The sequence below is a fragment of the Spermophilus citellus genome, assembly GCF_964194105.1.
Source record: "Spermophilus citellus genome assembly, chromosome: 2".
In the NCBI taxonomy this organism is placed as follows: domain Eukaryota; kingdom Metazoa; phylum Chordata; class Mammalia; order Rodentia; family Sciuridae; genus Spermophilus; species Spermophilus citellus.
The window spans coordinates 250,583,943-250,611,693 of NC_138183.1; the positions used below are offsets into that span (position 1 = coordinate 250,583,943).

Sequence of the window (27,751 nt, forward strand, 5' to 3'; positions counted from 1 at the left end):
CCCGCCCCCGCCCCGCCCCCGGCTCGGGCGGCCGGAGGACCCGGAGCGGAGGCGCCCGAGCCGGCGGCGGCGGCGGCGGCGGCGGCGGGGACGATGTGGTTCTTTGCCCGGGACCCGGTCCGGGACTTTCCGTTCGAGCTCAGCCCAGAGGCTCCTGAAGGCAGCCCGCCCGGACCCTGGGTCCTGCACCGCGGCCGCAAAAAGGTGAGTGCGGCCCGGCTCTGCAGGCCGCGGCAGACCTCGGCCTCGCCTACTGCGCACCGCCGGTTCCTCTGCGTCGCGCCGGGTCTGACGTGGAGGCGGAGGCTCGGGGCAACGGGCCGGGAGGGGTCGGGCAGTGCCGACGTGGCGGGCGGAAGGACCGAGGGACCGACAGGCAGACAGGGTAGGGGTCACGTGGGCCCGGCCGAGTCCCTACGGACTGACCAGGGGAGAGACCTGGCCTGCGTCTCTTTTCTTCTGCTCCGGGGACCATCTACGAAATGGTGAGACCCAGGCCCAGCCGAGTGGTCAGCCTGGCCCCCACCCCCAGGCCTCTCTGTCCTCCAGGCCACAGGCAGCCTGGTGTCCATATTCGTGTACGACGTGAAGCCTGGCGCCGAAGAGCAGACCCAGGTGGCCAAAGCTGCCTTCAAGCGCCTCAAAACTCTCCGGCACCCCAACATCCTGGCCTATATCGATGGGCTGGAGGTATCTGCACTGCGTTTGTTTATCTCTGTTCTCACCATTTCCCAGTCTCCCACTGCTGTCTTCACTCTGTCCCTTGGTTTCCACCCCTTGGATTTCAGCACCCCCAGAGTTAGAGCTTCTCTACTGTCCCTGTTCCTCATCTCCCCTTCTTCTCCCTAACCCATCCCTGACATCCCTCTCTCCTTCCCTAGACAGAAAAGTGCCTCCATGTAGTGACAGAGGCTGTGACCCCACTGGGAATGTACCTCAAGGCTCGAGTGGATGCTGGTGGCCTGAAGGAGCAGGAGTTGTCCTGGGGGCTACACCAGATAGTGAAAGCCCTCAGCTTCTTGGTCAACGACTGCAACCTTATCCACAATAACGTCTGTATGGCTGCTGTGTTTGTGGACCGAGCTGGCGAGTGGAAACTTGGGGGCCTGGATTACATGTACTCAGCCCAGGGCAATGGTGGGGGACCACCCCGCAAGGGGATCCCTGAACTTGAGCAGTATGACCCCCCGGAATTGACTGACAACAGCAGCAGAGTGGTCAGAGAGAAGTGGTGGGTGACTGGGGGCGGCATACCTCAGTCTGTCCTGTTGTGGAGGCCCCTGTAGCCTCAGGATCTCTAGACTAGCTGGCACTCCCCTGTCCCTTGTTGCTTGGTTGGGAGAGTATCAGGGTCCCAGGACTGCTACCAGAAGCTCCATAGTAGTAGGGCAGGTTGGACATAAGCTTGGGCATTGGGTGGTTCTGAATTTGAAAATTGTGTGACCCAGGACAGATGTCCTTGCCTCTCTGAACCTTGGGTTTTTTATATGTTAAATGGGGCTAGTGAAACCAGCTGCTTAAGGCTGATGGGTCACCTGAGGGACACAGCCAGGACCTGCCATGGCAGGATGAGTTTTGCATTAATGGGTGGTAGGGCTCTGAGCAGCTCTGGATTACTGCTACAGGTCAGCAGACATGTGGCGCTTGGGCTGCCTCATCTGGGAAGTCTTCAATGGGCCCCTACCTCGGGCGACTGCCCTTCGCAATCCTGGGAAGGTAAGTATCCAGCCCCTGGCTGTCTGCCTTGCCCCAGCTGCTCTTTCTCTGCTCTTTCACCAACCACCCCTTCTCTGACACTGAGTCTTATCCTACAGATCCCCAAATCCCTGGTGCCCCATTACTGTGAACTGGTGGGAGCCAACCCTAAGGTGCGTCCCAACCCAGCCCGCTTTCTGCAGAACTGCCAGGCACCTGGTGGTTTCATGAACAACCGTTTTGTGGAGACCAACCTCTTCTTGGAAGAGATTCAGGTAAGCCCCCCACCTGCCTAGGCTTTGGCCCTACATTTCCCATAATTGCCCTATACCCCACTTTTAGGTTCTCTCACAACTGAACCCTTTGAAGACAGGCATGGACTATACAAATAGGCCCTTTGGATGCAACTCTGGCTCCAACTCTTCCTTGCTTTGGCTTCCCTTTGTTGAAGTTTAGCTCTAGTAATAGTGCCTACTTCACAGGATCGTGGGGAGTACACAGCCTAGTCGTCTTTGATGTCCATGATATCCATGGTTCTAGGACTCCCAAGGACACCAAAATCCAAGAATACTCAAGTCCCTTATATAAAGCAGCATAGTATTTACACATATGATTTATTTACATCCTCTCACATTCTTAAAAATCATCTCTTGATGGCATATAACACCTAATAAAATGAAAGTGCTATGAAAACAGTTATTATACAGTATCATTTAGAGAACAATGACAAAAGTAAGTCTACATGTCAATATGGACACATTAATTTTTAATGTCTGTTATTAATGGTTGGTTGAATGCACCACTGTGGAACATAGAGGGCCGCTGTGCATGTTGGACATAGTAGAGATCCTTAGTGAGTGTTCTTGTTGCTCCAGCAACTCTACTTCAATACTTTCTGACTCTGGTCCCCAGGGTGCCATGCCCCATGCTGGCTTGGAGTGGGGTGGGGAGGGAAAGACAGATCTAGACCTGCCCTCAAGGAGTGAGCAAGGGGTTAATAGACCAGGTCCCTGTTTTAGGCAGTTCTCTTTGCCCGCAGGAAAATAGAAGGGATGGGGTGCTCAGGGAAGAGCTCTCTTAGGAATGACATTTGAAATAGGACCTGAAGGACAGGAACTTGGGAGCCATAGGGATAGTAACTGGGGGAAGTGTTCCAGACAGAGGGACCAGCTCATGAGAAGATGTGAGGAGGGCACCCTGTGCTTTACCTCTGAACCTCAATGTTGGCATCTGTGTAAAGGGAGAGTCACACGGAATGAAGGAGGGAGGTCTGCTCTCTGCACCTGCTCTGGCCCAATCATGTGTGGTGAACACAGAGAGGTGGCTGAGAATCAGGACAGGGGAGGAGGGCGACAGACACTTCCACAGACTTCCAAGGAACAGAGTGGAGAATATTGGCTTAGGTGGGGATAGGGGGGGCTGTTGGAAGATGGGGAACTGAACTGCATCTTGAAGAAGCCACTGGAAATGCTGAGCCCTGCTGCCTCTGGGCTGGGGTGGGGGAGTGGGGGCCGGTGAGGGCAGCAGGCGCTGTGTTAGGTGGAGTTCTCACATGGCCCTTCCCCCTTTTTTAAGTGTTTTCCCATCTAGGCTGTTGTGAGCAGTCACTGCTGCTGACCGAGGGTATGATGCCCCTAGTGGCTGCTCTTCCAGCAGTTAGGTGGCCAAGATAAGGACAGTCACTGGAGGCCCTGCTGTGTGCCAGGCATTGTGCTGACAGCTTTTATGTGCATTTTCCAATTGAATCTTCAGAACAACCCTATGCGGTGATAGAGTTATTAACTCATTTTACAGATGGAGGAACTTGCCTAAACCACATGGCAAGTAAGCAGGAAAGCTGGCCTTTGAGCCTAGGCAGTTGGGCTCTAGAGCCCACAGCTTTATTTTTGTCCCTTCAGACCTGGGGTGACTTCCTGTCCTCACTTGTGACTGGGCAATGTGTGTGACCAGGCTGACTTCCTCCCTGTGCCTTGTCCTTGTTCCCCTAGATCAAAGAGCCGGCCGAGAAGCAAAAATTCTTCCAAGAGTTGAGCAAGAGCCTGGACTCATTCCCTGAGGATTTCTGTCGGCACAAGGTGCTGCCCCAGCTGCTGACTGCCTTCGAGTTTGGCAACGCTGGGGCTGTGGTCCTCACACCCCTCTTCAAGGTAATTGAGGGGAGACCTGGAAAGCCTGGAGCCTCAAGACCTGTGGGATCCAGAGAGCTGGCAGGGTGTATCCAAACTGCAAAAGAGATGATCCTGGACTGGGAACAGCCCTATGGGGCATCCTGGGGCAGGCAGCCTGGTCAGGGAAGACCCATATGAGGTGGCTTTCTGCCAGCGTCCTGGTGGTTCAGCAAGCCAGGACCTCCTGAGCAGCTACAGGGAGACTGTGGGGACTTCTTGCCCTTTGAGAGCAAAGAACCTGTGCCTCTACATTTCTTGATCCTCAGACCCTTGCTTCAGGGCACTTGGCCCTTCCTCCTTTCCTAAGACAGACTCTCCTAGCCTGATCTGTGCAACCATTTTCCCAGGGCTCTGGAGACTACCTGCCCATCACCCCATTTTCCTCTCCTCTTTCCTAACCACTCAGGTGACTTCTGGGGCTGGATTCTTCCTGCTTCCTGAGACCCCAGCCCACCTTTCAGGGTCACCTGCCTTTCCCTTACGTGCCCCATCCCCAGGACATCCTTTTTCCCTGAAGGAACTTGCTAGAAGTAGAAAAGCCAGCCATCAAGTCCTGTAAAGTTGGAATCCCCAGAAATCACAGGCAGAATTCTGTGTACATATGACATTCAGACACCTATTCATAGGGAGGGGCACAGCTTCCATCAGCTTCCTAAAAGAGGCCTTGAACCTGAAAGGTTAGGGGCAGGACTGAGCTGGGGTAGGGGCAGAGGAGCTGCTGGGGAAATGCCTGATGCCTCTACTCTGGTGTCATCTCCTTCCTACCCTGGAAAACCAGCAGGGAGCCTGAGTAAGTCAAGTGAGCCCTGTGAAGTCATCCAGCCCTGGGGACGTGGCTAAACACTTGTTCCCTCCTATCCTCAGGTGGGCAAGTTCCTCAGTGCTGAGGAGTATCAGCAGAAGATCATTCCTGTGGTGGTCAAGATGTTCTCATCCACCGACCGCGCCATGCGCATCCGCCTCCTGCAGCAGGTAGGGGCCTTGGCCAGGCCCTGCCCTGGTCTACCCACCCAGACCCACCCTGGTTGTTGGAGAGACACCTTCCTTACCTCCTGCTCCAAGCAGGTGACTGGAGCCCCTTTCCTGGCTGCAAAGGGACCCCAGAAAACCCTCCCCTGAACATTCCACAGATGAGGGAGCAGGGAGGCCAGGCTGTCATGAGGTGGATCACAGGGCTCCTTGGCAATCTCAGGAGTGCCCAGGCTACAGGGCTCAGGTGCCACCCCATCTTCTGATGTGGTCACCCTGGGATGAGTGGAGATAAAACATCTCCTGCCAACCCAGGGCAACTGGGAACATTACATAGGACTGATGGGGCCTAGGATAGGGGACTCTTGTGAGCCAGGAAGAACTTGTGGCTCTCAGGTCCCAATCCCTCTCTGCATCAAGCCTCTTGAGGTCAAACACAGGCATGGGGCTTAATAAGCTAACCTGGCTGGCCAGGGGTGGATAGTGGGAAACCAGAGTGGCTCCAAACCTGTATGGGGCGAGAGAGGGCTGGCTGTATTCTCCCCCACACACACTACCCTCTACCCTCCTGGGCTACAGATGGAGCAGTTTATCCAATACCTTGATGAGCCGACAGTCAACACCCAGATCTTTCCCCATGTTGTACATGGCTTTCTGGATACCAACCCTGCCATCCGGGAGCAGACAGTCAAGGTAGGTATGGCCAGGCAAAGAGTAACCACCTCCAGTTTTCCAGGGCATGGAGGGGGTTGTTTACAGGACACAGAGGCCATGGCTTCTGCTTGCAAGTCTAAGCACATTATGGGTGGGGCACGTACTACCATGTGCTCTGCGCTTGGTCCAGGCTGTGGAGGCTGTCCTGCAGCCAGTGGTGGTATGCGGCAGGTGTGACCTACAGTCCTTTCAGCAGACCTCACTGAACATTTCTTTGTGCCCATCCTGTGCCCTGGGCTAGTATGCAGTTTGCACAAGGCAGCCCAAGCCCCTTTCCCTTGAGGGGTACAGACAATGGGCTTGGCAGACAAGAAATAGAATTAGAAAATATATATCACATCAGAAAAGAGTTGGGGAGAGGAGGGTCTACAGTTTTTAAAAAGGGACTACCTTGCTTAGGAGGTATCCCTTGAAAGTAAGGAGGTGAAGGATTCAACCCATGAAGAGATGGGGAAGAAATGTGTCTCCTGCAAAAGTAACGGCAGGTGCAAAGGCCTGGAGTCTGGAAGCTGCCTGGACTATAGAAGTAGGAAGTAGAAGTAAGTGGTTTAGCATGGCTGAAAGGAGATGGCTGAAGGAGGCGAAGTCAGAGGATAATGTTGGGCCTTGTTGGTGTGGTGGAAACCTGCTGTATTCATTGGGAATGAGACCAGCAAAGCCCACCTGCAAGGTGTGTGGTGGTGGGTAGAACAGAGCAGTGCTGTGGTCTGAGTGAGGAGCAGGTTTGTAGAAGGCGGTTGGGCCCTGGCTTGGCCAGCTCTGCTCGATGGTCAGGTAGAGCTGTTGAGCTGGCTGCTGGTTATGCACATGTGAAGTTGAGGCAAGAAGTTTTGGCAAGTGGTGCACACTTGGGAGCTATCAGCTAACAGAGAGACATTTAAAGCCATGAAGTAGGTGAGATTACAGGGCCCAGTGTTAAATATTAAAAAAAAAGGCCAAATGACTTGTTTTGGGGTGTCTAAAGATTAAGATTTCAGCAAAAGGAGCAGCCAGTGAGGCTGGGGGGAGGACCAGGACTCCTTTCCTGGTAGACCAGAAACAAAAATTTCAAAGCAGAGGGAGAATTTGGTGGTGGTGGTAGGGTTATCAAAACTGCTAAGGAATCAAGTTTGATGAGGCAGAATTGACTATTGAATTTAGTGACTTGGAGTTCATTGGTGACCTCAGCCTAAGCCAGTTTGGTACACTGTGGGGAATGTTCCTGTGAGAGCCTGTGTGTACTGCAGGCAGGAGAGAGATGGGAGACAGGAGTACAAGACTTTTGAGATCTTACTTTAGGGGACAGGAAAGGGGGAGCTCCCCTTTCTCAACATACTGGGTGGGCCAGGAGAAGGCCGAGTGGGCTTTAGCAGGCTTTGGCAGGTCTGCTAAGAGCCAGGGACCACCAGTGGCCCAGAAGACCATTCCTGTCCTGGCCCACAATACCTACTGTTGACTTCACCCCACAGTCCATGCTGCTCCTGGCCCCAAAGCTAAATGAAGCCAACCTCAACGTGGAGCTCATGAAGCACTTTGCCCGGCTGCAGGCCAAGGATGAACAGGGCCCAATCCGCTGCAACACCACAGTCTGCCTGGGAAAAATTGGCTCCTACCTCAGTGCCAGTGTGAGTCTCCTACAGCTGCCATAGGACCATGGCCTCCTCTCGAGCCAGGAACCTTGTGTGTGTGGTCATTCATCATCTCCCACACAAAGGCTCCCAGAGAGCCCTGCTAGCCTCAGTGTCTTGGCTCCTAAAGGTGGAGTGAGTTGTGCCAAGTCACACAGTGCATAGGTGTGAATCTAGGATCTGAATCCAGGTTGGCTTAGCCCCAAACCTGTGTGCATCCCCCAAGTTTTAAAATGTGACACCTGCTGTGCCCAGACAGTAACAGGAATGAATGAGTGGGATCAGCAGGGCAGGGAAGAAGGGAGGCACATGATCTAGCCTCAGGGTGGCTGCTGTTCTGGCCCTTGTTCCCCTGAGGCAGAAAGGAGTCCAGGATTCTAGGAGGAGAAATCCAGATCCAGAGTTTTAGGTAAATTTGTGCCTTTTAAGCTATTTTTGATAAATACACATTTTTAGACCCTGGAGGTCCCATGGTTGGCCCCTGATCTGGAGGTTCTAGGTCCCACTTTTGACTGTATACTTAGGAGTTCTCTCCCCTGCCCTACTCCAGACCAGATACAGAGTCCTCACCTCCGCCTTCAGCCGGGCCACTAAGGACCCATTTGCACCATCCCGGGTTGCGGGTGTTTTGGGCTTTGCTGCCACCCACAACTTCTACTCAATGAACGACTGTGCCCACAAGATCCTGCCTGTACTGTGTGGCCTCACTGTGGACCCTGAAAAATCTGTGCGGGACCAGGTGAGGCATAGCTGGGGCTGGGCCCTGGAGCGGGGACTCTGGGTTATATCTGAGCCCTAACCAGTCTGGTAGGCTCTCAGGAACCCTGGAGCCCCCAGCTTGGCCCCTTGCTATCCCACAGGCCTTCAAGGCCATTCGAAGCTTCCTGTCCAAACTGGAGTCTGTGTCTGAGGATCCCACCCAGTTGGCAGAAGTGGGTGAGTGGCCATGCTTGTGTTCCCTCTTCCCCCACTTCCATGTCCTTGCCTGTCATCTGGCATGTCCCACCTCCACTGGAGCATCCATTTCACAGATGGGAAGACCTCCGCCTATAATAGGGAGGGGACGGTTACAAGTCATTGTTAGGGTACTTGCCTTTCTATCACCTCCCTGTGGAGCCTGAGCCCATATCTGTTTTTCTTTTTGCCCAGAGAAGGATGTCCATGCAGCTTCCAGCCCTGGGATGGGAGGAGCTGCAGCCAGCTGGGCAGGCTGGGCTGTGACTGGAGTCTCCTCACTTACCTCTAAATTCATCCGTGCACACCCCATGGCTACACAGGCTGAGACCAATGTGCCCCAGAGACCAATGCCTGAGGGTGAGTGTCCCAGCTATTATCTGGTTCCCCTAGGAGGGTGATGGGGACATAGGGGATGGAATGGGGTCTAGTCTCCTTGTGGATTTCCTTGGTGCCCCTTCCTTCTGTGTATCCCTTTCCTCTCAGCAACCTCTGTCCTCTCCCAAAACCTCCCTGAGAGCCCCGGGGCCTCTGTTCTCTAGGACATCCTGCCCCAGCCCCCACACCTCTCTCTGCCACCTCTACAACCTCAGACCGCTGGGAGACACAGGAGGACAAGGACACAACAGAGGATAGCAGTACTGCTGACAGATGGGATGATGAGGACTGGGGCAGCTTGGAGGTTAGTGGGGCTGAGGAGGCTCTCAGGGGACCCCCAGAGAGCCACAGGCTGCCAATCCAGACATATGGGGCCTGGCTGGAGTTGAGCCTGTATTATCTGCACAGCAGTCCTGACAGGTAGACCTCATGAAGTTGGCCACTGTAGGTCAGAGACAGCAGCTGATCTCCTCCCCAATCCCAGGGGTCTCCAGGAGCAGGGTCAGATGAGAGGCAGGGCAGGCAGTGGTTAGGCTGCCTGCTGGACTTCTTACTCTCCTGTGTGCCCACTGTTTACTCCAGTGCCCACTCAGCCTGGGGTGAGTAAGGATAGTCCCCCATATACCCTCCTCTAAAACCAGACCATGCATGCTGCAGGGGTGGCTGAGGATGGGCGGGGGGAGGGAGTGGTGCTGCTCTGAGTGAATTGTATCAGAGCTCTGGCCAGTTTCCCCATCTGGCTGACAGGGAAGGAAATGAAGGAAGGTAAAAGACCAAAGGGCCAAGCTCATGTCTAGGACAGGCCGGGGCCCACTTACTTGCCCTTTGGAGGGCTGGGTGTGTCATTGGTATGCCCCTCTCCTTCCCATACTGCAGCAGGAGGCTGAGTCTGTGTTGGCCCAACAGGATGACTGGAGTACCAGGGGCCAAGCAAGCATAGCTGGACAGGTGAGCTGGGTCAGGCAGAGTGTGTCTGTGGGGCAGGATCTGGCTCCTGCCTCTGGGCAGGCCCAACCACTCCTTCCCACCCTTCTGCAGGTCAGCCCCCCAGAACACAAATCTCCTGAGTCAGACTGGAGCAACTGGGAAGCTGAAGGCTCCTGGGAGCAGGGCTGGCAGGAGCCCAGCTCCCCAGAGCCACCCCCTGAAGGCACAAGATTGGCCAGCGAGTATAACTGGGGTGGCCCAGAGTCCAACGACAAGGGTGACCCCTTCGCTGCCCTGTCTGTGCGTTCTAGCACCCAGGTATGGGTCTGTTGAGGGTGCAGACCGGGGTGGAACTCATCCAGGAGTTGGCCCCCACAGCAGCCCGCACTTCCCTTTTCAGCCCAGGCCAGAATCGGACTCATGGGGTGAGGACAACTGGGAGGGCCTGGAGACTGAGAGTCGTAAGTCCTTCCCCTGGAGGGCTGACAGACTAGGGGGCAGGACAGGGCAGGTCAGCCCTCAGCCTGCTTCCCCTTCCTGACTCCAGGACAGGTCAAGGCCGAGCTGGCACGGAAAAAGCGTGAGGACCGGCGCAGGGAGATGGAGGCCAAACGTGCAGAGAAGAAGGCAGCCAAGGGCCCCATGAAGCTGGGAGCAAGAAAGCTGGACTGAACTTCTGGGGTAGCCCTCCCAGCCACGGAGAGCAGGCCCCGCGGATGTATTTATTGTACAAACCATGTGAGCCCGGCTGGCCTAGCCAGGCACATCTCATGTGTACATAATCAGAGCCACAATAAATTCTATTTCACACCCCTGTCCCGGGCTCAGCTAGCCCCTCTGGGTGGCTGGGATCTGGTACTGCTCTGTGCAGTCCCCACCAGCAGTAGATGTGAACATCAATTTGCTTTCAAAGCCGCGAGTAAACAGAAGAGGCACGATCTGATTTATCAGCGTCTACGAGAATCATCCTCAGGGAGCAAGACCGACAGCACCCTGCGGACCTGTATCTGCAGTGAACCTGACTGGACCACTATGGACACCCTTGGGTCTAGGGGTACAGAAAGGGGTCTGTGGGCCCCAGAGGGTTCCTGGGTCCCTGTCCCTAGTTGAGGCAGGAATAAGAGACCGAGCTCACCCCCAATGTCAATGAAAACCCGTCAGCGTGAGATGCAGGCCATGGGTTGTGTCAACGGCGGCGCTGGGGCACACAGGCCCCGTGCTGGCGGCTGCGCGCGAAGCCGGCTTTGCAGACGCAGCGAAAGGAGCCGTTCGTGTTCACGCAGCGCTCGCTCTTGCATAGAAGTCCGCGCTGGTTCAGCTCTCGGCACTCATCGATGTCTGCAGGTGGTTGACAGGTGCGGACTTCGCTTAGCTTCCAGTTCCGGCTGGGCGCCGCCCCGCCCCTCCGCCGCCCCCGGGGCCCCACTGTCCAGCTCACCAACGCAGCGCGCGCGAGAGGCGTCCAGCTGGAAGCCACCGGGACACTCGCACACCGCGCCGCCTGGCCGCGGTACGCAGCGGCCGCTCACACAGCGACACTCATCGGAGTCCTCCTCCGAGCTGTCCTCGTCTGTGAGGACCGGTGGAATTACCGATGTCAACATCGCCCCCTAACGATGGTGCTGACCCGGCCTCGTCCCCCTAGGCCTTACTCACCTCGCGATGGCTTCCCCAACAGCAGGGGACTCGTGTCCCAGAAGGAATTGCTCTCACTCTGCGATGTCGGACATTGGGACCCTGGGAGTGTGGGGTGAGGTGAGCGACGTCATCGGTGTACCCCAGTTACCGCCCTCAGAGTTCCCCTCACCAGCTCACCGGCGCTTCGCGGCGGGCACGGGCGGCACTGGGCGCCCCAGCCGCGGCCCTGGCGACAGCAGCAGTCATCGAAAGTGAGGGCAGGCCCGGCCAAAGGGCCCGCACACATGCCGTCCTCTCCGCGCTGGCCCCAGCACACGTCGCGCCGCTCCGGGGAACGCTCTGCGAAGGGAACCGGCCGTCATCGAGGAACCAGAGGCAGGGACCGTCCTCGGTTCCATCCCACCCAAGCCGGTGTGGAGGCCCTGGAGTCGGCCCATCGCCCTCACCCGCCGGGCTCTCGGGGAGCTGGCAGTCGCGGCCGGTGGGCCCGGGCACCCAGGGCGGGCGACACTCGCAGCGGTAGGAGCCCGGTAGGTTGACGCAGCGGCCAGGGCGGCAGGCTGCCGGGTCCTGGCACTCGTCCACGTCTACAGGCAGCGAGGGGATGGGTGGGGGTGGCAGTCACAGTTCGCCCTGGGCCCCGCCCCCTCCCTCTCCCCAGCTGACCGGCCCGGGCCTCACCCATCTCTTCGGGGTTCAGACACTGGCGCTGCGCGGGGCTGTACTCCGCCGGGGGCGTGCAGGCGCAGCGGTAGCCGCCACGCGTGTTCTCACACACTCCGTTCCGGCAGTTGGACTCGTCCAGGCATTCGTCTACATCTACAGGGAGAAAAAGTGCGGATGCCAGGGGCAGACCTGCGGGCGGGAGGTTTTCGGGCCTCCCGGCCGCTTCCCCCAGCCGCCGCGGCGAGCTGCGCTCACCAACGCACTCCAGCAGGTTCCCGTCGTAGTAGAAGCCCTGCTTGCAGTAGCACTCGTAGCCAGGCTGTGTGTTCACACACTTGCCCTCCTTGCAGATCTCCGCCCCAAACAACACGCACTCGTCGATGTCTGCGGGTGAGGGTGACCAACCATGGGCGCCCAGCCGCCTATACCTCTAAACTGTTCCGCCCTGCAGGCAGGCGGAAGGGGTGGGCGGGGCTCATGCAGGGAGGAAAGCCAAACCCGCGGGAGAAGTTTTTCCCTCCAACCATTCCAGAGTGAAGGACCAGGAGTACAGGGGTGGGGGCGAGCCTGATGTGTGCGCAGAGCCGATCTGGCGCCGCCTACCCCTATGCCAAGCCAGCACCTGGGAGCCAAGCCTGGGAGCCAGGCAGCGCGGGCCCGACCTGGTGGAAGAAGCCGCGCTGGGGCTTACCACGATGGGCTGGGATGCCATAGTTGACAATGTTGTTGTCCTGCGTGTAGCCCTTTCCGTCGGGGCAAAGGCTGTGGAACTCAGCTGCAGGGAGGGAAGGAAGGAGGACTGAGTAACAGTCCGCTGGCCAGAGCCAGCACCACATTTCCCAACTATCCAGCAGGGAGACATTTTCCTCATTTGGTTTCCTGATGCACAAACTAAGGTTCTGGAAAGGGGCCTGCCGGCTCCTGACCTGAGCTGTAGACTGGACAGGGATAGATTTCACAGTGGTCTCCCCATCCGGCCCCCAGTGAGCAACAACACTCCTGCTGGGTGACGTTGGTGGCCAGTACGCTGTCACAGAACACGGTGTCATCGAAGTTAAGGTAGCACTCCTTCTTGTGGTGGGGCTGCTCCACCTCTGAGGGGGAAGGCAGCTCAGAGTCATGCAGATAAACTACCGCCCCCACATTTACATTGCCCACCCATCACATCACTGTCCTCCACTTTCCCTGGCCCCCCTTTAGCACCATGTGAGAGCCCTGTTCCTTCCTCCACATGGTTTTCAGGCCCTTGGAAGTCTGGCTCCCCCAGGCAAGAGAGATATCTTTCTGTTCCCCAAATTCAGGAGGATGGGACCAGGACATCTCTGAAGGCCAGCTGCAGTTCAGGGGAGTTGTCTAGACTGAGGAGAAAACTGGGAGGATACTCACCCTCACAGCCATGCTGGTCCTGGGTGGGGGTGAAGCCCTCATCACAAACACAAACGTAAGAGCCCTGCAGGTTCTCACAGGCCCCATGGGGCAGGCACAGGCCAGGGTCCTGGCTGCACTCATCTATGTCTGGAGGGAGCAAAGGGAGCAAGAAGCAGGGATAGAAATAGCTCTGACAAGAACCACTGCCTCCTTCCCTGGAGTGTGCCCTGAGGACCTGAAATTCAGAACCTGAATTTCCACTTTGATTTCCAAGTACACACCAGAGAGATGCCCTCTGGTCCACATAGGTGGGTAGGTACACTCACTGCTGTCATCCTTCAATGTTCCCCAATGACAACAGAATGAAGTCCTAACTCAGCTCAGTTTGCTCTCCCAATACCCTTCAGTCCCATCACCCTCCAGCTCCCTCCAGCTCCCTCCAACCCCATGCTCAGGATATCAGTATTGCTCTCCTTGAAACATAACTTCCAGATCTTTGTACTTTTCAAATACTGTTCTTGGGGGGTGAAATACCATCCAATGCCTTTGTCTGAGAACCACTATTATTTTGCTTCAAGTCCCAATTCAATGGTCATCTCCCTACTGATTGCTAGTCCAGAACCTTCTTGACACCCTGCACTCTAATGCTGAAAATTAGTTTATCACCACCACCACCACCACCACTGGAGGCTGGGAGCCCTTGGTACAGAGCACAAAACCTGGCAAACAGTAAGTGCTCAGTTATCTCTTGAGGATGAACACAAGTATGGGTGAGTTGGTAAATTGGACTAACACATCTAGCACAAAGTAAGCATCACAGAAGCACTAATGTCATTATACTGTTATTCTGTTATTCAGGTGAAAGAATGGAAGGACAGCTGAGTGTAGGATGCATGGATGGATGGATGGAAAGACAGAAAGGCCAGTGTATCTGGGGGCTTACTGCACCCTGCCACTCCCCTCAGAAGCCCTCAGCCAATCCCTCATACCTTGACACTTCCTGCCACCCACCAGACGATGCCCCTGGGGGCAGAGACATCTGTAGGAGCCATTGGTGTTGATGCAGTCACCCCCAATGCAGGCCGCAGGGAAGTCACATTCATCAATGTCTGTAGGAGAACAAGGAGGTGGGGAGTCTCAGGGGCTGAAGCTGCCAAAGTACCCCTCCCTCAGTGCCCCGGGAGGCTCCATAGCCCCATACCACATCTGGGATCTGGATGGGGACTAGACCTGGCAGTAAGGGTACTGGGATAGGGAGGGACAAGCCAGCGCCCCAGCTCTAGGACCCCTCACCTTCACAGTGACTCCGGTCCCTTGACAGATGGTAGCCAGAGAGGCACTGACATTGGAAGGAGCCTGGTGTGTTGGTACAGATGCCATTGTCACATATGCCCCCAGCTTCACACTCATCCACATCTGTAGGACACAGGGGTGTCAGAGGGCCAGGATGATATTAGTCTCTGAGCTCTGCTACTCTTTTTCCATTCCTGCTCATGGCCTGGAGTACCTGAGCTGAGGCCAGCTCCCACGTGTGCCAGTGGCCAAGCCAAGAGCTTTCAGGGCCCCTGGCTAGGTTTGATGCCAAAAAGACCAGGCCTTCATACCCTTCACAGACCCTCACTAAATGAGGCACCCTCCCCGCCCTTCTCCTCATACTGCTCTAGGTTTCCCCAACTATTTATTTATTTTGTATCAGGAATTGAACCCAGGGATGCTTAACCCCTGCCACATCCCCAGACCTTTTAATTTTTATTTTGAGATAGGGTCTCACTAAGTTGCTGAGGCTGGCCTCCAACATTCCTTTTTTCTTGGGGGGGGGTACCATGGATTGAACTCAGGGGCACTCAATCATTGAGCCATATCCCCAGCCCTATTTTGTATTTTGTTTAGAGACAGGGTCTCACTGAGTTGTTTAGCACCTTGCCATTGCTGAGGCTGGCTTTGAACTCGTCCTCTCAGCCTCCCAAGACACATGGCGTGTGCCATGGTGCCTGGCTTGGCCTCCAACTTTTGATCTTCTTGCTTCAGCCTGGGATTATAGGTAAACACCACCACACCTGGCTTCCCCAGATTTTTAAATGGTGCTCTGCAGTCCACCTACCGTCCCTCTTTCCATCATGAATCCTCTTACCATTCCTTCTCCCTCACCTCCACCTGCCCCTGTGCATCAGTGTCTACCAAATTCTGCCAAATGCTCCCCTTACCCAGCTCACCCTCCTTGACTGAACAAGCCTCGCCTCAACACTCCATAGCTCCCATAGTCCACAGTCATGGGTATGTATGGCCCAAGACTACCAAACTACCAACCCACATGGCCTAGCCTCTACTGACATCTCCAGTAGAGAAGCACAGGGTGCCCATGGGTTTGGATTCCCCTTGGCCAACAAAGAACTCAGAATCTTTCTGCCCAAATATGTCTACCCCTAGGTATCGTATTCTAGTGGGCAGCACCATCCACTGAGTTACCAAACCACATACCTAGAGGGTCTCTCATTCCCCTCTTTTTTTCACCTTGTCTCCCAACCAGCATGCCCAGTTAATCTGTTCCAATATTTCTCTGATGTCTCATCATTTTATGGCCATTTTGAGGTGACTACTCTCATGTCTTCCACTACTGTCTGGCTTCTGTTCCCTCTCATTGTTCTTTGCTCTACTAATTCCTATGGGTCCTTTAACACAACTCAGGTTTTCTTCCTCCCAGTCCAGTGCTGGTTTCCAAGGAGCATCCCAGCTCCTTCCAAGCTCCCAGCTCTGGTACAGTCTGTGTCTTCGGTCCTCTTAATCCCAACCCTTAGCCCACGGCTTGGTGCACAGTAAACATTAGTGCAGGGGTGCCCATCACCCTGTGTTTGATATATGTTTTTACCTTCAAATTTAAGAGACATGCATTGCAAACGCAGTTTCAAGCACTGCCTCCTAAGACTTCCTACTGGAAACTCTGCAGCCCCTTTGCTGAGAAAATGATTGACTGGATAAAAGAGCTGGGGAATGAATTAGTCACCTCCCGTCCACCCATCATTTTACAGACAGGGCGACTACAATGCCCGGCTTCAGCGCACAAGCTGTTGGAGGGTAGCAATCGGGGCGTGCAGGAGCTCACCCACGCAACTGCGGCCATCCGGCGCCGGTGTGTAACCCTGGGCACAGGTGCATCGGAAGGAACCCGGAAGGTTCTCGCACCAGCCGGGTGAACAGGGACTGCCCTCCGAGCACTCGTTGATGTCTGCAGCGTAGAGAGCTCGCTTCAGACTCTGCCGCACCGTAGGATGCGCGGTGTCGAGAAATCTCCGCCTGGGCTTGGTGGCGGGGCGCTCCTTTCTCAGGACGCTCCGCCCACGAGGCACCTTTTGCTGCCCCTAGTCCTGCCCCCGCCCCATCCGGGAAGGGCTCCACCCATTAGCCTTCGAGTCCCGGCTCTCACCGCGGCAGGCCCCGCCCCCTTGGCTGCGGTAGCCAGGTTGACACGCAATGCATTTGAAGCTCCCGGGTTTGTTCTCGCATTTGCCATCCGGGCAGGAGCTAGGGTCCCGACACTCGTCAATGTCTGCACAGGAGAAAGGAGTAGGACCCGTCTGGGCACAAGTTGGCTGGTCTGGCGCTCAGGGTACTTGGAAGGCCTCTCTCCAACACAAATCAACAAGAACAGGATGCTTGGGGCTTCCGAACCCCGATCTGAGAGGCTCAGAGCTGGGTAGAGATTACTGCAGGCTCCCGCCCCCATCCCAGGTCGAGAGACATCTGGGATCCACCCTTTGGTGTGGATGGGTCCCCACCTTCGCACACCGGCGGTCGGGAGGCTTTGAGTCGGTAGCCTGGGTAGCAGTTGCACTTATAGTGACCGGGAAAGTTGATGCAGAAGCCACCGTCGCCGCACAGATGAGGTTTTGCGCACTCATTCAGGTCTGAGCGCGAGAAAGGCGTCGGGAAAAGAGATCAGGGGGCGGAGGAAGGGTTAACCAGAGCATAGGAGGGGAGCGCTCTCCACCCAAGAAACTGAGTACTGCCCCTGTGCCCATGGCGCTCACCCACGCACGAGCGCCCCCCGGCGCCCACGTGCAGGCGGTAGCCTCGGTTGCAGTGGCAGTTGTAGGAGCCTCCAGTGTTCATGCAGATGCCCCTCCCCGGGCCGCAGGGCTCCGCCTCACATTCGTTCACGTCTGAGAAGGACCGGTGGGCCAGGAGACATCAAAGGGAAGTTTTGAGCCAGGGCTCCCGCAGAGCCATCTGCCTGCTCAACCGCCCGCCTACTCAGCGCTGCGTGGCGCTCACCTACCTACGCAGTAGCGGTGCTGCGGATGCGACCGGTAGCCTGGGTTGCAGTGGCAGGAGTAGTCCGAGGGGCCCGGGACGCACTCTCCGTGGCCACAGATGTTTTGGTTCAGTCGGCACTCATCGGTTTCTGCAGGCACGGGCGAGTCAGGGGGCAAAGAGGGCCCATTCACCTGCCACGGCCCCAGGGCAGACCCTGACATCCAGACCCACAGACCCGGATACCTAAACCAGGTCACCAGGTGACTTCAGGTTCCTGCACACTCCTATTTCAATCCTAGGATTTTCTACACTTCATCCCAGAAACCCCCATATCAAGATCCCAGGTAGTCCCAAACAAGGACCCTAGGTACCTGACATCCCTATCACCTTTATACCAAGACCTTTCATACTTCCATTCCCATTCTCTCCAAGAGCCTGACCTCCAGTCACCTGAAACCAAACCACATCCCCTCAGGGTCTCAGTTGTCCCAATATCCTTCCCCAAGGGGCTTAAAATCCCATTCTCCCCAGTCATCCTATAGCCTCAATCACACCAATATCCTTTAACCAGTGACTTCAACACCCCTTCTCCCAGGGACCTGGGAGCTCCACTCCAGAATGATTACCTGCCTTCCCAAGGCAGTTAGGAGCCCTTTCCTGGGAATCCTAACTTTCATCACAGCTGTGCACACGTGGTCAGATGCAGGAACATTCCTCACCCTGTTTTGTCACCAAGCTCAGGATTCCCTGCTTCCTCTTCCTCCCTTTTTTTGATCCCAAGATCCAACAGTTTCATCTCAAGCACACCCCCATTGACCCCCATCATGACCCCAGGAGTGGTGTTGACCTCTGCTCTGACCCACTCCTACCTGACCCACTAGTAGGCTTCTGCAGGCTGCTCTCCTCCCCTGGAATATTTCTCCACAGGTCTCCTTAACATCCTCCCCAGGTGCCTCATCCTTCACATTCCCACAGTCCTGGGGCAGCCACCTTCCACCTGAGCCCTAACTCCAGGAGCACATCTAGGTTCAGAGTTTCAGGTTGACAGCTCCCTCGTGGCTTTGGAGCCCATGCCAACACAAGCTTGACTTTGGCTCAGTTGTGTGACCTAGAGCAAATTACTGAGACTGTCTCAACCTCAGTTTTCTCATCTGGAAAAGGAGGCAACAAGGCTCACTTTTCAGCATGAGAAGATTAAATGATATTTAGCCTGTAAACTCTTTAGACAGTGCCTGGCACAGAGGGATTGCTCAGTCTGAGCTAGCATTTATTTTGATGTTCAGTCCTTTCAGACATTTCCCATAGCCTGTGGTATCAAACCCAAGCCTCTTAACAAGCCTCCACGCACTGGGCTTTCCCTGGCTCAGAAACACCCATCTGTGTCTGGTTTCTCTCTCCTCCACCCAGTGCTTCATACTTCCATGCCTTTACCCAAACTTCTCTTCCCTCGGAATGTTCTTTTCCTCAAACTGCATGCCCCTCCCTTCCCCACTCCTCTTGAATTTCTAATCATCTTTAAAACCCTGCATGGTTTTCTCTCATTGATACCCTAAATATTATCACAACCCCCAGACTTTCTTCCTCCTTCTCTGATTTATTTTTTCATAGCATTTATAAGAAATACTAGGTGTTTTGTTTTGTTTTCCTGATTGATCTGGTTTTTGTCTGCTCTAAGACAGGAAATTCTTCTCTATTTTTGTTCCCCCCAGCATCCCAAGCACCTCAACAGTGCTGGCAAATAGCAGGCATTCAATAAACACAGGTCAAATGAGTGAAGGCCCTCAGACTATCTACCATGCTGCTTGGGCCATTTGAGGGTGCGGTGGAATCCCTCTTTCACCAGGACTTCCCAGAGCCCAGCCCTGGACAAGTGTTAGCCTGTTAATGCTACGATATGATTGGAGGGGGACGGGGGGTGCGGAAATTAAGTTGGGGGTCATGGCCTTGCCAAGCAGACCTTACCTGTGACTTGAGTTGGGGCGATTTCCACCGCACTTCGGGAGGGGGGTAAGTCCGGCAGGAACCAACGCATAGTAGGTGGTGAAGGGCGGGACATCAGCTCTGCAGGCAGCACCCAAGGCTCCTAAGAGACTGAGCCTCCCTTGTCCCCCCAGGTCTTACCCCAGCTTCACTGCCCCCAAGTGCCTAGGCTGTTAACTCCCCCAACCCCAGACTTAGCCCCTGAGAATTGCTCCCTGAAGCGCCCAGCTCACCTGGATAGGGTCGCGCAGGAGAGGTGGTGGCTGTAGGGTGGCTCTGCTGCAAAGACCGCTCCTCACTCACTGGCTGTGGGTGACAGCAGCATAAACCCTACCTGAATCCCTCACCTTCCCTGCCTCTCCCACCTGGGTTCTCATACTTACTGGGTCGGTGGTCACCCCTAAAAGGGAAAAATAGGGATATTAAACACTGGGGTGTGAGTCAGATCTGTATGCTTAGGTTCTCTCTTTCCTTTTTTTAATATTTATTTTTTAGTTTTAGGTGGTCACAATATCTTTATTTTACATTTAATGGTGCTGGGGATCCAACTCAGTGCCTCGTGCATGCTAGGCAAGCACTCTACCACTGAGCCACAACCCCAGTCCCTCCTTTTTTTTTTTTTTTGGTACCAGGGATTGAACCCAGAGTGGCTTAACTACTGAGCCACATTCCCAGCCCTTTATTTATTTTTATTTTTTATTTAGAGACAGGGTCTCACTAAGTTGCTTAAGGGCCACTCTGAATTGTTGAGGCTGTCTTTGAACCTGTGATTCTCCTACCTCAGCCTCTCCAACTGCAAGAATTATGGGTATGCACATCTGTTTCAGGCTATGGTTAGGGTCTCTAAGAGTCCAACAGTCATGTCTCTGGGTCAAGGGTCTAGAGATAGCTCCTGGAGTTAGGCTGTGTTGCTTGGTGGTCTGAGGAGCAATGGTTGAGGTCCTTGGGTTACAGATCAAGGCTTAGGAGGCTATGCCCCAGGGTCAAATTTCTGGGTCCAGTCTGGGAGGATCAGTGTTTCAGGAAAGGGATTAGGAGTTAGGGCTTAGACTGAGAGGTCATATGTGTGCATCAAGGGTCAAGGGATCAAGCCAGACCTCTGTCTTCCTCTGTGTCCTCAGGTGGTGGTGCCCTGCTGGGGCTCTCAGGGAGCTGTTGGGGCTTGGGTGGCCCATCAGGGTGCAGGAAAAGGGAAAAGTCACTTTCACCCTGGATGGTGAGGGTTTGGTGGGAGGTGAGGATGTGGTACCCCTTCCCAGCTGGGCAGATCTCCTTGAAGGCAGCTGTGGTCAAGACAGCAGACACAAAAGTGGGTGTTTTCCAGACAGAAAACACCCCACCCCCCACCCCTGCCACCCTACAAGCCCCCTGCATACCGGTGCCATCTGCTGGGCAGCGCTGACACCGCGCACCCCAGGCCTTGCCCACACTGCAGCAGCAGAGCTGTCGGGTAAGGCGTGTGGTCAGGGGGTGCTGGCACTGGTGCTCAGGACTCACCAGGCGGAAACACAGGCTCTTCTCCTCTGGCTTGTCTGCTGCAGGGGGTAGTGGGCAGCATGGGCTTCTGGGACCAACTATTGCTCACATCCCTCTGTCCATCTGCTCCAGACCTTGCTTCTCTAGCCCATCCCCATGTGGCTAATGTGACTCCTGAAATCTACGACTATTGACCCCTGATTCTAGCTGCTCTGGACTTTACCCCCCCTTCCCATTAAGCCCTGATCTATAGGACCCTGACTTCATATAAGCCTTGATGTCATATGACCTCTAACCTAAGATCTCATATGTCCTCTGACCCCTTTGATCACTGATTCTGTCTTCTCTGGGTTTTGTTTCTCCTGCAGTCAATGCATGACCCCCTTCTGATCTCTTCTCACCTGACTCTCGATCCTGGGAGCTCCTCCCCTCCCACCTGTGCCTCCTAACCTCCAAGGACCCTGTGTCTCACCAATGCACTGTGTTCGAGAGGGGCCCAAGCTATGGCCAGGTGGGCAGACACAGCGATAGGAGCCAGGGTTGTTGAGGCAATCACCATGACGACACATGCCTGGCATCGCACATTCGTTGATGTCTGTGGTAAGTGAGAATTTGGTTTCTCTAGTCTGGAGCCATAAGGTGACAGCAAGCTGTTCCAAGACCCTCAGAGTCCTACCCCAACTCTGTCTCTTCCCTTGCCCACCTTGAGACCTTCCCCACCCACAACAGGTCTGCCCCTCCCCAAGCCCACAGAATCTCCTACTGGCCATACCCTGGCAATGGGTGCTGTTGAGCCTCTTGTAGCCCTGGGGGCAGTCTGCACCCACCTCCCCACGGACAGGCCCAGGCTTCTGCACCCCTGTGTCTGCAGAGAGAGGACAGCATGGCAGGGGAATAGGGGGACACTGTAGGTCTCTGGAGGGAAAAGAGGCGGCGGGGGGGGGGGGGGGAGGCCAGAGGGAAGGGAGGAAGGAATTTGGGGCCACTGGGCTGGAGACTTCTATGGCAGAGGTGGGAGGAGGATGGGATGGGTGGCCCTGTGGGGGAGCCCCACTGAGACCAGGCACTCACACTGCAGCTGTGGGCACTTGTGGCACTTGTTCTGGCCCCAGGCGGTGCCAATGCTCCCGCAGCAGTCTTCCTGCTTGGTGAGGCCGGGTAGGGGGTTGCTGCCACACTAGGGATAGGGGTTGGGGGTAAGGTCACAGAGTGCCCTGCCCTCACTCACCTCCCTCCTGGGGCCCTTTCCCTGTCCCGCTCCTCGACCTCAACCTGCAGACCCTTATGCAATTTTAATGAGTTGGGCAGGGAGACCCTGAGAAACCAAAGGGCGGTGCCCTTGGGACTGTGGATTCACTCACTGGCTGCTTGGGCAGCGTGTCCTGGAAGCAGCGGCCCAAGGGCTTTTGGGTGGGTGGTCGTGGGTGCGGGGGCTTGGGGTGCGGCAGCAGAAGCTGGGCCGCGGCCGGGCCTTCGGAGTTGGACCCCTCGATGCGGTGCACTTGGACGGAGGCCTCGGGAGGGTGGTGGACACGCACGTTCACCACGGGGGGCGGGGCCTGCACTGGGGGCAGGATGCGGTGGCCTCAGGGCTGCCTTGTCAGGGGGGTTGCAGCCCTGAGGTTCTCCTGGGCTGCCCCCCGCCAGGGTTTGGTCATATCCATGCTCTCCCACCTCGAGCCCCTCGGGTTTGCCCATCCTTCAGTACCTTCTGCTGAGGTCTGTCCTGGCCCTGGCCCGAGGGGCACCAGGAAGGCCGCATGCTGCGCAGGGGGCCCCTCCCCTGGCCCAGGAGGGTCAGCGATCACCTGCACCGCGTAGATGGCGTGCTTGCTGGCCACAGGCTCGCCCTCAGGAGCCAGGGGTGGTAACGCGCCTGTGGACAGGGCTCCGGCTCGGCCCAGCCCTGGACCTGAACTGCCGGTGGCCGCGCCAGCTCCTCCAGCGGGCACCTGGCAGAAGCGCCCGGTGAAGTCCGGGGGACACAGACACTGGTTTCGGGAGGAGCACTGGCCGCCGTTCATACAGGGCAGAGGGCACACCACTGGGGGTGAGGGAGGTGGATCAGGGCCTGTGCTGAGCCCAGCCCACAGGCCTCCCCTCTCCCACGTCCTGCCCCCCCACCTTCCTTGTCACCCACTGGCTCCATCCTTCTTGGGAAACTGGATTTGAAAATGTATCACACACATGGAAACTGCCCTCTCTAGGTCCCCAACACCCTATACCCATGGTGAGTTCTGGAGTTTTAAGTTTCTAACTTAAATTCTAGCCATGCCGTGAGCCAGATGTGTGACCCTGAGCAACTTCCTTCCCCTGCCCTTGCTTCGGTGCCCTCGTGCATGGAGATGTGTCCATTCAGTGAGACAAGAACTGTACAAATGCTTAGCACAGTGCAGTTCACACAGAGAAGTAGCAAATGATGGTGACCATCAGGAGGGAGCAGCCTGCTCTTCCTTTGGCTTTCCTCTGGAGCCTTCCCTGGGCATGGGAGTTCTCCCTAGTGCCTCCTCCTCTTCTCCCTCCACTCTCCCCCGAATTCAGGCCTCAGCCTCTCTTTCTACTGGCTGTCTCTCCCCTGCCTTCTACCTTGCCCCTCCAGCCCCCACCTCATCACTGCGAATGATGTCCCATCTCTGAATACAACTATGGCCCCACCAGGACCTTTCTTGGGCATTTACACCAGGGATACTGTTAGAAATCAGTACCTTAGAACCTGGGCTCACTGTGCATAAGTGACCCTCAAGGTTCCACTCCTCTTGCTCCTGCCTGCTCCACCTTTCAGTCTCAGTAATGTCCCATGAGCCCATCTCCCCTGCTTCCTATGGCCTTGGTCCCTCCCGACTCTGGCCCTGCTACTCAGACCCTCCATGGTTTCTTGCCTCCCTCCTACCTGTCCGCAATCCCATAATCCCTGGAGAATGACCCCTCAGATTAAACTCTGACATGGCACACCCCTGCTCACTGCTTTTATCCTTGCCTAGACATGGGAGGCTCACACAGCCAGAACCTTAAACCATCTACCTCTGCTCTTTGGAGAGCAGGGCCTGGTGGGTCCTAGCTCTAGGTCTCAAAGGAGGTTCATGGGGATGAATGAAAGTGTGACTGAGCAAGAGGTGAGAACTTTCGGTTGCTCTGTCACATAGTCAAACCTGACATGTGCTTCTAGTCTGGGGCCCTGAGTTCCTGAGAAAGCTCCAGCCCTGCTCCTGTCTTCGCTAAGGCTGCCCTGACTTCCCAGGTGGGAAGGTGGCTTTGTTGCTCTCCTGGACACCTGAAAGGGTCTTATAGGGACAGCCTTCATTCCTGGCCATGGGGGTTGGGCTGAGCATCCCAGCCCATCCTGCCCGGCCCCCTGGGGACCAGGCCTCCCAGGGCAGAAGAGGTGTGTCCTGGGCAGAAGAGGTGTGTCCTGGGCCGGGGGGGAGGCAGGATCCTCTCCTTCCTGCCTCCCAGTGAGTCACCCATAGCGGTGAGAGTGACCTCCCAGTGACACCCGCCCACTGTGGCCTGGGCACTGAGCCTGGGGGATGTGGGCAGCACGGATGGAGACAGCGGCCTGCACAGGATGGCTAGTGGGTCTGGGAGGCCAGGCATACACATGCTCACATACAGTCATCAGGTCACACACAGAGAGAGACTCCTGACACCATCAAGGCTCACTAGGTAAACACTCCCATACACTCCCGGACAGTGACTTAGACACACGGAAACAGCAACACAAGGCCCAGACTAATCACAGTGTGCCACTCCAAAGCTTCATCTTGCTCCCTACACACAGCCAGTGCGTGCGCACACGCGCACACACACACACACACCCTCCATCTCCTGGGAACTGTGAACCCCTGGAGTAGGGTTCCTCAGGTCTGGAGTGGGTGAGTGAGCAGGGGACTGTATGAGAGGGGCTGTTTTGCTGGTGCCATCTTGGGCACGGCCTAATTACCCTGTCCAGGAGGGTAATTACTGCTGGGACACCTCCCCCAGCCTGGCCCACAGGCCCTGGGGGAGGAGGCCCAAACCCCAGGCCTGGTCCTGTGAACAGAGAGCTGTAGAGAGGGTGGGCTCTGGGCTGAAGGGGAGGTCCTAAGGGCCTGGGGTAGGGTGCGGAGACTCTGAGTACCTTTGAGGGAGAGATGTTGAGAGTTTATGTGGGGAGACAGGAAAAGGAGGGACTGAGGACCTAAACGAGCCCCCACCTCCAGGCCTGCACCCTATGTCTTAGGTCTTAACCCCCCTCCTCTCAGACTTTGCCAATGACTGTCGCCCTCACCCCTAGTCCTCCTCCTCCCAGAAAACACAGGTGTCTACTCCTGGCAGGGCCTGCTTTAGACATTTTTAAAAGACAGGAAAATATTTCTCTCTCTCTCTCTCTCTCTCTGGCTTTCTGCCCTGCTCATATCTCTGAAAAACCTGTGCACTCCTTCTCAGAACTCACACCTTCCGGGAAGCTGGTGTCATCCAGGACCCCATCCTAGGCCCCAACCTTAACCCAAAGCTTCAGAGGCCAGGCCTCCATAGTCCTCCAACTCTGGCCTTCAGGACTGCAGTCTCCCAAGCTACTAATGCCCTCGGGGCCGAGATCTCTGTTCTCTGTACCCCCAGCTCCCCACCTTTATGCATGAGGCTCCACTCTGTGTCCCACCTGGTCCTGGCGCCTGTCCTTCCCGGCTTCCCCCAGCCCGAGCCCCTGGCCCTCACCCACGCGGAAGCCGGAGCCCGTGAGTGTGTCGGTGCTGTGGCCGTTCTCTCCGATGAGCGTCATGTTGGAGCCCTGCTGGCAGCTGTCCCGACACTGGCCTTTGAGACAGGTCCGCTTGCAGATCACCGGCGCGAAGACCACCTTGAAGCGCTCGCGGGCCAGCGCCCCGCCCCCGCCGGCGCCCCGCTCGCCGGTCGGCCCCCCCTCGGCCCCGCCGCCCGGGCCCAGTAGTGGCAGCAGCAGCAGCAGCGCCAGCAGCCCCGCCGCCCCCGCCCCGCGCATCTCAGGGGCCAGGCCTCCAGCAGCCCCTCGGGGCCCGGGCATCCGGGGCCGCTGACCCCGGGGGGCGCGCCCGGGCGGGGGCGAGGAGGGGCCGGCGCCGGCGGGGATCTAGAGCCGGGAGCCAGGGACAAGGGTGGAGAGGGCAGCGAGGGAGAGGAGCCGAGGGAGCGGGCAGGGAGGGGACGGCAGGCGCGGGCGGGGGCCCAGTGCGAGGCCAAGAGATGGAGGATGGACTGCGGGGAGCCCAGAAACTTCTCGGCCCGAGAGAAGCCCAGCCAGGCCCCGAACTGAGGCCGGAGAGCGGAGACCGGAGCAAGTGGAGGCGGAGAGGAGGAGCGAGGGCAGAGGAAGGCCGGGCGGCCGGCCCGCTCCGCGCCTCCCCCTGGCCGGGCTTCTCTCCGCGGCCGCCGGGAAGCAGGGAGCGCGCGGGGAGGACGCAGGAGAAGTGAGCAGTTGTTTTCCCTGGCTGGAGCGAGGCGCAGCGGCGGCGAGGGGGGCTGGGACGCTGGCCCCGGGCCAGGGAGACAGTTTTTTTCTGTTTAAAGCGTCGTCGCTGCCGCCCGGAGGAGCGCGAGTGTGCGGACTGGCGGGCCGACGCGGGGCGCTCCTCGCCCCAGATGCCCGCCCCCGCCGGAACCGCGCTGGGCCCTTTCCAGGGAGTCCTCACCTGGGACGCACGGGCGGTCCCGCCAGATTCCTCCGGGCGGGGCGGGGAGGCCCGCGTAGACTAGGCGCCCCGCCCGGTCGAAGCGGGAAACCGAGGCTGGGGGAGGAAGATGGGTCAAGCGGAGGATTGTGGTCGAGTGGGGCTGGGACCCAGGCTGATCAGCTCTTTGGCAGCCGCCCTTGCACATGTGGGGGTATCACGCCCCCAAGTCACTTCTCCTTAGTACTGGTCCACTTCCCTCTGAGATAAGGACTCAGGAAGGGCACCTTTTGGCCAGGACTCAGGTCCCAGGAAGAAGTCCGTAGGGTGGGGAAGAAAAACAGAAAAAGGCTAGAAACCCAGCTTCCATGCCAAGTCCCCCTCCCCCATTTAGAAGGCTTCCTGGTGCCCACCCTGCCACTCCCCCCTCCCTGTCTGGCCTGGCTGGCTGGGCTGGCTCGGGGCCTCAGACACTTAGGAATCGCCAAGGTCTGAGCTCAGGACCTGGCCCCCTTCCCAGGCTAACAGCCGGGAGGAGGGGGGTGCTGCTTAAGGGCCCAGGGGGCTGGGGAGGGGCCCAGCAGGGCCCAGGACAGGGATTGGCAGAGGCTGAGGAGGGGTCTTGGGTTGGGAAAAGGCTAGAGAGGAGCCAATTCTATCCACTGGTCTGGAAGAAAGACTGGGGTTTAGGGACCCTGAGCCATAAGGCAAGGGACTGCCAGGAGCCCCCAGGATCCTGTGTCTGACTCACAGAATCCATTAGGGGGCCTCATGACCAGGGTCAGAAGTACCCAGGCAGGGCAAGAAAGCAGCAGGTTTGGCAATCTGCCTGGGAGAGGGGATGTGCTCACCTTCAGGCACACCTGAACAGACAGCTCATGGCTTTTACTTTGAGGGTGACTTTATTTGGGTGGCTTTGGAGGGACTGAGGTGAGCCCTACTTGAATTGCTCAGTGGCTCAGGCCCTGTTCCATATTTTGTGTCACTGCAGGGCTGGAAGGGGGCAGTTCTGTGTCCCCAGTGGATTCTCTGCCACTGGAATCCAGGAAGGCTTGTGAGGGGGGAGCCCCCCTCCCTTAGGCTCTGGTCACACTCTGAGGCAGGGATTAATACTAACCACTTACCACCTGCCAGGCGTGGCCTGAGCATTTTATATTCATTTTTTCCCTCATACTCATCTGAACCCGACCCTTCCCCGCCCAGAGCAGACTGTGGCTCACCTTGGCCAGCACAAACGGTCCAGGAGACTGCTTGGAATCTTGATCTCTCTACGCCTCAGTTTGCTTTTCTGTGATCTATTCATTCACCAAATTGAGAATCTACCACATGCCAAGCT

At 56.7% G+C, this 27,751-nt stretch overlaps 2 protein-coding genes across 15 annotated transcripts; one reads left to right on the forward strand and one right to left on the reverse strand.

The window, feature by feature from the left end:
• Positions 1-10,228, forward strand: SCYL1 (SCY1 like pseudokinase 1). Of its 11 annotated transcripts, none has more exons than XM_081281839.1 (17): positions 1-204; positions 550-690; positions 882-1,231; positions 1,626-1,716; positions 1,815-1,970; positions 3,684-3,842; positions 4,728-4,835; positions 5,412-5,525; positions 6,995-7,150; positions 7,704-7,892; positions 8,014-8,089; positions 8,303-8,467; positions 8,650-8,789; positions 9,362-9,433; positions 9,524-9,730; positions 9,813-9,873; positions 9,960-10,228. In XM_081281839.1, the coding sequence occupies exons 1-17, from the start codon at positions 94-96 to the stop codon at positions 10,082-10,084; spliced, it is 2,421 nt and encodes an 806-aa protein (XP_081137965.1). In that variant the 5' UTR covers positions 1-93; the 3' UTR covers positions 10,085-10,228. The 11 variants fall into 11 exon arrangements, with proteins under 11 accessions (XP_081137965.1, XP_081137971.1, XP_081137968.1 ...); XM_081281845.1 differs by having other exon boundaries at positions 9,552-9,730; XM_081281842.1 differs by having other exon boundaries at positions 9,365-9,433.
• LTBP3 (latent transforming growth factor beta binding protein 3) lies at positions 8,183-27,022 on the reverse strand. Of its 4 annotated transcripts, XR_014020606.1 has the most exons (29): positions 25,487-27,020; positions 22,500-22,835; positions 22,153-22,355; positions 21,863-21,968; positions 21,564-21,656; positions 21,264-21,386; positions 20,692-20,850; positions 20,413-20,598; positions 19,699-19,715; positions 19,549-19,621; positions 19,298-19,396; positions 17,358-17,483; positions 17,110-17,241; positions 16,858-16,986; positions 16,506-16,628; positions 16,185-16,307; positions 14,378-14,500; positions 14,074-14,193; positions 13,103-13,231; positions 12,643-12,810; positions 12,408-12,491; positions 11,972-12,100; positions 11,732-11,869; positions 11,497-11,637; positions 11,228-11,389; positions 11,069-11,149; positions 10,851-10,982; positions 10,548-10,750; positions 8,183-8,200 (listed from the first exon to the last, which is right to left on the reverse strand). XR_014020606.1 is itself a non-coding variant. In XM_081281828.1 (28 exons), exons 1-28 carry the CDS (start codon positions 25,809-25,811, stop codon positions 10,599-10,601), a joined length of 3,909 nt encoding a protein of 1,302 aa, XP_081137954.1. In that variant the 5' UTR covers positions 25,812-27,022; the 3' UTR covers positions 10,366-10,598. The 4 variants fall into 4 exon arrangements, 3 of the variants coding, with proteins under 3 accessions (XP_081137954.1, XP_081137953.1, XP_081137955.1); XM_081281828.1 differs by lacking the exon at positions 8,183-8,200 and having other exon boundaries at positions 10,366-10,750; positions 20,692-20,847; positions 25,487-27,022; XM_081281827.1 differs by lacking the exon at positions 8,183-8,200 and having other exon boundaries at positions 10,366-10,750; positions 25,487-26,941.
• Between the last annotated feature and the right edge of the window lie 729 nt (positions 27,023-27,751).